Here is a 9,918-nt window from a genome sequence, read left to right as displayed (position 1 = left end):
GACATACCGCAGCTGCTGAGAAGCAAGGCCAGAGACGAGACGATGGCCTGAAGTTCATCTCTGTTAAAAGCTGAGAGTTCTGTTAACCTGTCCCCACACCACCTGCTGTAAGCAATTCTCCCTCCCAGTTCCAGGCTCACGAGAACCCTAAACTTCAAGCAGCTCGGTCCCGCTTGCTGGTGGCAGCGCTGAAAGAAGAGTGTCCATTTCAAAAGAAATGGATTAACACACACACTGGCTTTGGTCTTCTGAACAACATCTTTATTTGAAAAAAGATTTTCTATAGATAAACACACACAATGGCTTTGGTCTTCTGCACAACATCTTTATTTGAAAAAAGATTTTCTACAGATCTTTGTTTTTTCAAGGCAAATGAACACTTATCGATCACATATCTGATTTGAACTTAAGAGGTCTTATCTTCCCGGGGCACAGCTGGACTGGCCAGGAAACACACAGACCCAGGCTCAAGACCCAGGAATACTTGATCATTCAAAGGAACACAAAGGATCCAAGCCCGTTAACTTACGCCCAGACAAGTAGCTTGTTTAGGCGTGTACAAGCCACTGACCAACACTATCCTAACCACAGAATCACCAGATGTACCTAATGAAATCTCTAACAAAAGAAAGACATTTTGGGGACGCCTGGGTGGCTCCGTCAGTTAGGCATCTGCCTTTGGTTCAAGTCATGACCCCAGGGTCCTGGGACTGACCCCGCATTGGGCTCCTCGTAGAGTGGGGAGCCTGCTTCTCCTTCTGCCTGTGGCTCCCGCTACTTGTGCGCTCTGTCTCTCTGACAAATAAAATCTTAAAAAAAAAAAAAGAAAGAAAGAAAGAAGGAAAGAAAGACATTCTTCAAATTCTAAGTCTCTTGAAATTGAACAGACAGACCTCTGTGGGACCAGAATAACTAAGTAAGCCTGTGAACACAACTTCACCTCCAAACCACCAACAGCATCCACCTGCTGAGGCACCCCCTGACCAAATTTTGCGCTTAAAAACCCTCACCTGTAAGTCAACGGGCAGTTTGGGACTTGAAGCCTTAGCTCCCTGTTCTCCAATAAATAGCCTACCTTTCCTCACTGCAAAATCTCCATGTCAGTCTTTTACTGGCTTGCTGTGCATCCGAGGGAAGAATTCTCTTTTGGCTCGCTTACACAACCACTGACCCTGAAGGAGACTGTCGCATGCAGATAAGAAACATACAAAAACAGAATAAACAAGCTACTTCAGCTTTCTCGTGGTGTCAGCCCAGGTGACCAGCATCCATCAGCTGTGAACCTAAAGCAGAACAGGAAGAAATTCAACATCAAGACACTGAGTCTCAGATTTCTGCAGATTTCTTTTTTTCTAAAAAAAAAAAGAACCATCCACAAGAATGCCACTTCTTTCAGAGAGTCCTCTGACACCGCCTCCTTCTGGGAAGAACCTGGAAATTTCTAGTCCAGGCCTACAGCTTCACATTTCTCTGTTTCTTTCCCGTGTTCTCACCCGCCCCTATTTTGCTCAATGGCCAAGCTTTCTTCCCATCCCTGCCACCACCCTCCTCAGTGCCCGGGCGGCTCTACCTCCAGCAACTGTCCCTCCGGAGGTAACTTTTCAGTTTCACAAAGACAAACTCCAAGTTATTCTAATGTTTCTCTAATTACCAGCGGAGTCAGGAGGAGCCACAAAAATCACTATCTGCTCTAGCACCTGTCCCAGCTAGCATGGACCCATTTTCCTCTCAACCTCAACTTTGCTCCCCCTGCCCAATTTCGGACTCCGTGAGACTGAAGCTTCACCTTCACTGCTGCAGCAGGACGACCACCCAGGACGCTACTGAATCTGGCCGTGGCACGACCAGGCCCCGCCGCCGCCCCGCCTCACCGCCCGCGCTCCTTCAGGACGACTCGCTTCTCTCTATCCGCCGCACCAGCTCCACCAGCATCTCTGCCATCTTCGCGATCTCCTTGGCCTTCTCCTCGGCCTTCTCGCATCTCTTGGCCGCCCTGCCCTCCACGCCGTCGCCGGGGTTCTGCAGATGGTTGAGGGCGCTCTCCTCCGAGGCCTCCACCTGCGTTTTGATCTGGATGAGCATATTGTCCATCTCCCACAGCTTGCTTCTGTTCCGCAGGTAGGCTCTGCCGTGCTCCCGCGTGAGGGCCGCGATGTCCTCGCGCATCTCGTTGATGACGGGCAGGAGGAACTGCTCGAAGTCCTCCTCGGGCTCCAGCACTTCCACCTCCTCGGGCTCCGCCAGCTCGACGATGTCCAAGGGCCGCATCTGTCCTGCCACTTCTTCGTGCCCGCGCCCCTGGGGACGGGCGCGGGCATGAACCGTTCCTGCGGCCGTCCGCGCGTCAACGGTGCTCCCGAACTACCTACGCCTCCCTCCTCAGAGCCGCTCCGGGAAAGAACCCGGAGCAGATGCCGCACCTACACCCGGCCAACAAGCGGTACTCCCGGCCGGCGCCGGCGGTGGGGGGTGTTTGCGGCACTTTCACGACGTGGCCCGGCCCCCCTTACGGCGGTGACTGGGACCGACCCGTGGCGAGCGCGCGCACACTGATGGGCCTCTGTCGCGGGCGCGCGCACGCCCACCGCCCCCAGCTTCCGTCCCCGCCCCGCCCCCAATCTGCCTTTGGGATCGTCCCTGTACCTCGCTGACCTCCTCTGTGAGGGCATCCCAGGCTTTTACTTTCACTTTTTTTTTTTTTTTTTAAATGAAAGCAATTTTCCCTCCTTAGTGTTTAAATCAGACAGGCTGATGTTTACAGCTCTTACTATCCAGCCACGCGCTACTCTAAGTGCTTAGTTTAATTCACTTAACCTCACAGCAAAGCTGATAGATGAAAAACTGGCTAAAATCCTCTCTTATGGCGGCGCCTGGGTGGCTCAGGTCATGGTCTAAGGGTCCTGAGATGGAGCCCCGCATTGGGCTCTCTGCTCAGCGGGGAGCCTGCTTCCCCCTCTCTCTGCCTGCCTCTCTGCCTGCTTGTGATCTCTCTGTCTGTCAAATAAATAACTAAAAATCCTAAAAGCAGCAACAACAACAAAACACATGCTTATGGTCAGAATTTCAACCTGAGCCATTTGGGTCTACTCTTTCTTTTCTTTTCTTTTTTAAGATTTTATTTATTTATTTGACAGACAGAGATCACAAGTAGGCAGAGAGAGAGGGGTAAGCAGGCTCCCTGCCCAGGAAAGAGCCTGATGCAGGGCCGGATGCAGGGCGGATGAGGATGGATTCCAGGACCTCTAGATCATGACTCCAGCCAAAGGCAGAGGCCCAACCCACTAAGCCAGGCAGGTGCCCCTACAGTTGCTCATCTTAATGAGCACACATACTTCCTCTTCTGGGACAGGGCCCTTAAGTAAAAAACCCAGGATTCTTCTTTTTTATTTAATTTTTTTATAAACATATAATGTATTATTAGCTCCAAGGGTACAGGTCTGTGAATTGCCAGGTTTACACACTTCACAGCACTCACCACAGCACATACATCTCCCCAATGTCCATAACCCCACCACCCTCTCCCCCACCAACCCTCAGTTTGTTTTGTGAGATTAAGAGTCTCTTATGGTTTGTCTCCCTCCCTTCCTGCCCCCAACTCCCGCCCCCCCCCCCGTGTTGCATCTCCACTTCCTCATATCAGAGAGATCATGTGATAGTTGTCTTTCTCCAATTGACTTATTTCGCTAAGCATAATACCCTCTAGTTCCACCCGTGTCATCACAAATGGCAAGAGTTTATTTCTTTTGGTGGCTGCATAGTATTCCATTGTATACCACATCTTCTTTATCCATTCATCTGTTGATGGACATCTAGGTTCTTTCCATAGTTTGGCTATTGTGGACATTGCTGCTATAAACATTTGGGTACACGTGCCCCTCCAGATCACTATGTTTGTATATTTAGGGTAAATACCCAGTAGTGCAATTGCTGGGTCATAAGGTAGCTCTATTTTCAACTTTTTGAGGAACCTCCATGATGTTTTCCAGAGTTGTTGCACCAGCTTGCATTCCCACCAACAGTGTAGGAGGGTTCCCCTTTCTCCGCATCCTCGCCAGCATCTGTCATTTCCTGACTTGTTAATTTTAGCCATTCTGACTGGTGTGAGGTGGTATCTCATTGTGGTTTTGATTTGTATTTCCCTGATGCCGAGTGATGTGGAGCACCTCTTCACGTGTCTGTTGGCCATCTGGATGTCTTCTTTGCAGAAATGTCTGTTCATGTCCTCTGCACATTTCTTGATTGGATTATTTGTTCTTTGGGTGTTGAGTTTGATAAGCTCTTTATAGATTTTGGATACTAACCCTTTACCTAATATGTTGTTTGCAAATATCTTCTCCCATTCTGTCAGTTGTCTTTTGATTTTGTTAACTGTTTCCTTTGCTGTGCCAAAGCTTTTGATCTTGATGAAGTCCCAATAGCTCATTTTTGCCCTCACTTCCCTTGCCAAAAACCCAGGATTCTAACTGCTCTTTTCTCACCCCTTGCTCCCAGCTTTTTGTCCTGGGTGGATTTTTCTCCCACTGCCTTGGGTTGTTCTGGTCAGTAGGTTTTTGTTCTCTGTTTTAGGTAGGGTAACTGAAGGGACTCATTTTAGAAAGGTCCTGTCTCTGTTGTTTCTGTTTAGGCCACAAGTACTTATGTTCTGTATTCTGCATCCAGTTAAACTAAAAAAGCGATGTTCCCACTTCAAAGGGGAAACAAGAGAGTTACTCATTCTCTGAGGTTTTTAAAAAAGAATTTATTTGTTTTACACAAAGAGACACAAAGAGAGAGAGAGCACAAGCAGGGGAAGCGGGAGAGGGAGAAGCAGGCTTCCTGCCGAGCAGGGAGCCCGATGTCTGGACTGATCCCAGGACCCTCGAATCATGACCTAAGCTGAAGGCAGAAACTTAACAACTGAGCCACCCAGGCACCCTATTCTCTGAATTTTTGTCCTAGGCCCCCAAACACCTGATAACATCTAAGAAGAGCCAGATCCCAAACATGTTCCCAGGACGTTAACTTTGAACAAGACTTGGCAGATGCTGGCTGGCATCAGTAACCCCTACCTTCAATGATTTATAGAATAACACCTATTACTCACAGGCCACTCACCTTTGATCGGACCCTACTCTGGATTCCTGAAGGAATAGTTGCCCTAGATCCCTTTCCAATATGAACCCCTAGACCCAAGCCAGGAAGAGACTCATTCTCCTTTCCTTTCTGAGTCTCCCAGTCTGTCTGCTAAATTCTGTTCCTCACACTATTTAATAAGCTGTTTTTACTTTCTCTGGCCTGTGTTTGATTTCTGTCCCATGCAAAGTTGGTCCTGCAGGGACCCCCGAACCCCCTCTGGGTTCTTGGACCCAACCTGCCTACATCATCTTCACCAGACTGTAAGCAACCTAAGATAAAGGGCCACTTCTGATTCGGCTCTGTCCTCAGCCCCTCTTGGCAGCCTGGACACAAGTAGGGCCTTAGGGAATATTTTAGAGATAAGGCCTCCTTTCATAAAATATAAGCGCCTCTGTCTATTGGAGGTTCCTTGACAGTGGGTTCTGGTCTCTGTCCTTAACACCTATAGGACCTGAAAAACAGCAGGGGACCAGTAAAATTCAGCTTTAACATTCATTTAACAAAAAAATGTTTGAGCACGGAGAGTATGCCATTGTGGAATGGATGGAGTCTCTTTGCAGGCTTGTTCAGTAAGTGTCCCACTAGCTGAACTTTGGAGGGACTCTGCTTACAATAGTGCCACAGATTAGAGCTTCAGTATTCCAGTCTTTAAGTAAAAACCGGTGAGCCCAGCGTGAATATCCATCAATGGGAAGATATGTAAGTGAGGTGATGTGCAGGAAAGTGATTTGCAAATACCAAAGCACCAGCAGATATAAGTGGTGATAGTGTAATAGTAATTATGACAGTGAATGGAGGTTGTTTGTGCTAAAGGTTTTGAAGTCAGAAACATCCTGCATTAGGTGCTCCTAGTCCCTCCAGTTACTTGTTCTGTGGCCTTGGACAAGCTGGCTAACTCGAACACATATCTCTGAGGTCAGTTTCCACCTGCTGCTCTAAACTGGGCATTGGACATATGATCTGTAAGATCATCTCACGATCCTTATCGTCCCATAATAATTACGTGATATGGTTTGCCCAAGATTTTGTATCTTGCTCGTCTCCTGCCTAGTGCAGCCACAGCTCGTGGTCCCAAGGTTATCTGAAGCAGGTAGTATTGGCTGCTGGATAAACTGACCAGTGTGTTTGCTCCTCACCTGTCTACTGGTCCCATAAGCTGAGAGAATGTCTGCCTCTTAATCATTTTCCTAAGGAACAGACTTAAGTATGCCCTAATAGGAGATGAAGTAAAGATCTGTGTGCAGCATTTTATTAAGAATGATGGCAATATCCAAGCTGATATAATGTATCCTACTAGTTTTATGGGTATCATCAGAGTGACAAGACTGGGGGAGAATTTTCATCTGATGTATGACACCAAGGATCACTTTGCTGTTCATTGGATTACACCTGAGAAGGTCAAGTGTAAATTGGGCAAAGTGAGGAAGATCTTTGTGGGGACAAAAGAAATCCCTCATCTGGTGACTCATGATGCTTGCTCCATCCGCTGTCCTGAGCCCCTCATCAGGGTGAATGACACCATTAAGATTGATTTGGCCGACTGGAGAGATTACTGATTTCACAAGTGCGACACTGGCTAACTGTGTAGGGTGACCACAGTGCTAACCTGGGAAGAACTGGTCACCAGCAGAGAGAGACACCCTAGTTCTTCAGATACTGTTCACATGAAAGATGCCAATGGCAACTGATTTGCCACTCAACTCTCTTAACATTTTTGTTATTGGCAAAGGGAACAAACCATGGATTTCTTTTCCCCAGGGAAAAGGTATCCACCTCACCAGAAAGAGACAAGAGACTGGCAACCAAACAGAGCAGTGGGTAAAATGGTCCCTAGGTGACTTGATTGGAAGACTATAGCTAATTAAAGATCATACAGCACACACACACACACACACACACACACACACAATGATTTGTATCTTGTATCCTGAGTGTCCCCTTTAGCTCTCCAGACATTCCTGGTTTGATGAATTAGAATTTATTAAAGGGATATAGATAATAAAGGATTCACATTCAAACTGTATTGAGAATGTCTATAGATCAATAAGGAAAAGACAAATAACTCAATTTAAAAACCGGCAAGATGGGACACCTGGGTGGCTCAGTCAGTTAAGTATCTGCATTCAGCTGGGGTCATGATCCCAGACTCCTGGGATCAAGTCCCACATTGCTCCTTGCTCAGCAAGGAACCGCTTCTCTCTCGTCCTGCCACTCCCCCTGGTTGTAATCTGACAAGTAAATAAATAAAATATTTTTTTAAGATTTTATTTATTTATTTGACAGACAGAGATCACAAGTAGGCAGAGAGGCAGGCAGAGAGAGAGAGAGAGAGGGAAGCAGGCTTCCTGCAGGGCAGAGAGCCCGATGCGGGGCTCGATCCCAGGACCCTGACATCATGACCTGAGCCGAAGGCAGCAGCCCAAACCACTGAGCCACCCAGGCGCCCCTAAATAAAATATTTTTTTAAAAATTAAAATGGGGCACCTGGGTGGCTCAGTGGGTTAAGCGTCTGCCTTCGGCTCAGGTCATGATCTCAGGGTCCTGGGATGGAGCCCCGCATTGGGCTCCCTGCTCAGCAGGGAGCCTGCTTCCTCCTCTCTCTCTGTCTCTCTCTCTCTGCCTGCCTCTCTGCCTACTTGTGATCTCTGTCAAATAAATAAATAAAATCTTTTAAAAAAATAAATAAAAATAAAAAATAAAAACGGGCAAGACTTGAGCCAGCACTTCAGAAGAGGGAATATCCACATGGCCAATAAGTATACAAAAGGGTGCTAAAGTTCACTATTGAACAGGAAATGCCAATTAAAACCACTATGAGCTAGCATTCACTATACGTCCACTAGAATGGCTAAAAACGAAAATGTTGACAATACCAAGTGTTTGGGAAAAAGTGGAAAGAAGATGAGAACGTTCAAAATCATCAAGAAGAGAAAGGTTCTGAGGAACTCCTGTTTATTTCTCTCTTTGATTTCGGTATGAGCAGCAAGAAGAAACTAGGGACAGTGGGAAGCTCTTCATGGGTCCTTGACATGTTCTGTATCTTGATCTCGATGGGGGTTACCTGATTGCGTGACCACGCGAAAGGTACAGTGAGGACCCACGCGTCTTAACCTAGCCCTGTTCACGTCGCGCGCGGACGAGCGTCCAGGGTCTGGAAACGGAGACCGGCGCGCGTGCGTGTACGTGAGCGCGCAAAAGCCGGTTGCTGGGGCGCGCGCGTGCGCGCGCAGGAGCCGGAAGCAGAACTGGGAGCCCGGAAGTCGGGCGGGCATCCGGGCCGCGGCGGGCCATGGAGGGTCGCGCCTCGGGTGGTGGGCCACCGCGCGAGGGGTCAGCGGAGGACGAGGCCGAGCTCCCTGGAGCAGCGTGGAGCGGGGACAGCGGCAATGTGTCCCAGAGCCACAGCAGCGCCTCGGGGCCGTGGGAGGACGAGGCGTCGGAGCTGGGCGCGCCGGGCCGCGATCTGCCGCTGCTGCGCCGCGCCGCCGCGGGCTACGCCGCCTGCCTGCTGCCGGGAGTCGGGGCGCGGCCCGAGGTCGAGGCCCTGGACGCCAGCCTGGAGGACCTGCTCACCAGAGTGGACGAGTTCGTGGGCATGCTGGACATGCTGCGCGGGGACTCCTCCCACGTCGTCAGTGAGGGTGTGCCTCGCATTTACGCGAAGGCCGCGGAGATGCGGCGGGTCTACAGCAGGATCGACCGGCTGGAGGCCTTCGTGGGGATGATCGGCGCCCGCGTGGCCAGGATGGAGGAGCAGGTGGCCAGGGCGGAGGCCGAGCTGGGCGCTTTCCCCAGCGCCTTCAGGAAGCTGCTGCACACGATCAGCGTGCCCTCCTTGTTCAGCAAGGCGCCCTCCGGCAGGCCCCAGCAGAGCGGCTACGAGCCGCCCGTCCTGTTTCGGACCGAAGACCACTTTCCCTGTTGCAGCGAGACACCTCAGATCTGAGTCCGCCGGCCGGCCGGCCGGGGAACGCCGGCTGCGAGGGCCGGGGCTGCTGAGTCTGCCGGCGAGGCCGCTGGTAGACCTCCACGAGGTTGGAGGACGGCGTGTTTGTCTTTGGCACACTTGTTTCCCACTGTTTGCATGACCTCCCGTAAGGACGTGTGGCTTTCTCTCTCCAGTGCTGAACCGAGGGCTGGCTGCTTGGGGCGTCGGGGAACCTGAAGGCGTTTCTCTGTGCGCTGTGGCAGAATTGTTGTTTTTATGGGTTTTACAGCTCACCCAACAGTATTACCTTTTCAGAGTTTCTATATTTTATATTAAGAAAAACTGCCCAACTGTCCCGGTCTTATTATTCGATCCTAATAGCGATTCCATTTTCTGTAGCTTTTAGGGTAGATGGTAAGTTATTTCACGTTATATTCTACTTTGCACCTCATGGGTTGTAAACCGAAGGAAATCATACAATTTCTGAGAAGATGGATTGATTTATTGCAATTAATTCCGAATCTTAATTTGCCCACAGCAAATATGTCTGTAACTGGTTGCTAACATTTAGTTTATAATTTAAATATTAATAAAAATTTAAATTTTATTGGAAAAGCTTTTCTTCTGGAAAGGACTTTGCATATTTCTTTTTTTGTTTGAAAATAGATATATTGCTCATGATTGTAGGGATAAGGAGAAGTGTCTTGGGAGTAACTCCTTTCGGATGTGAAAAAGCTTAGCTACTATTCCACAGAATTTTGTTTCTCACCTCTCAAAGTCCATAGTTAAATCATGTGTGTGAATGACTGGTGTTGGTTTTGTTCTTTCACCCAACAGCATGGAATCCTAAAGATGTCTTGCAGGTGCAGCAGGCT

General features: G+C 49.0%; 2 protein-coding genes and 1 pseudogene across 2 annotated transcripts; 2 read left to right on the top strand and 1 right to left on the bottom strand.

Moving 5' to 3' along the window:
* Positions 1 to 304: 304 nt before the first annotated feature.
* LOC101685669 (MORF4 family-associated protein 1) lies at positions 305 to 2,443 on the bottom strand. Its single transcript, XM_004770524.3, has 2 exons — positions 1,872 to 2,443; positions 305 to 1,283 (listed from the first exon to the last, which is right to left on the bottom strand). The coding sequence occupies exon 1, from the start codon at positions 2,266 to 2,268 to the stop codon at positions 1,885 to 1,887; it is 384 nt and encodes a 127-aa protein (XP_004770581.1). The 5' UTR covers positions 2,269 to 2,443; the 3' UTR covers positions 305 to 1,283; positions 1,872 to 1,884.
* Positions 2,412 to 7,199, top strand: LOC101685482 (annotated as a pseudogene).
* Positions 7,200 to 8,338: 1,139 nt separating this feature from the next.
* On the top strand, positions 8,339 to 9,674 carry BLOC1S4 (biogenesis of lysosomal organelles complex 1 subunit 4). Its single transcript, XM_004772198.3, has one exon. It carries the CDS (start codon positions 8,405 to 8,407, stop codon positions 9,059 to 9,061), a length of 657 nt encoding a protein of 218 aa, XP_004772255.1. The 5' UTR covers positions 8,339 to 8,404; the 3' UTR covers positions 9,062 to 9,674.
* Positions 9,675 to 9,918: the final 244 nt, after the last annotated feature.

This window comes from Mustela putorius, unplaced genomic scaffold (genome assembly GCF_011764305.1).
Source record: "Mustela putorius furo isolate JIRA1106 unplaced genomic scaffold, ASM1176430v1.1 tig00000083_pilon_pilon_pilon, whole genome shotgun sequence".
Lineage (NCBI taxonomy): Eukaryota > Metazoa > Chordata > Mammalia > Carnivora > Mustelidae > Mustela > Mustela putorius.
The sequence above is the reverse complement of the archived record's forward strand: the minus strand, read 5'-3'. Positions and strand labels throughout refer to the sequence as shown.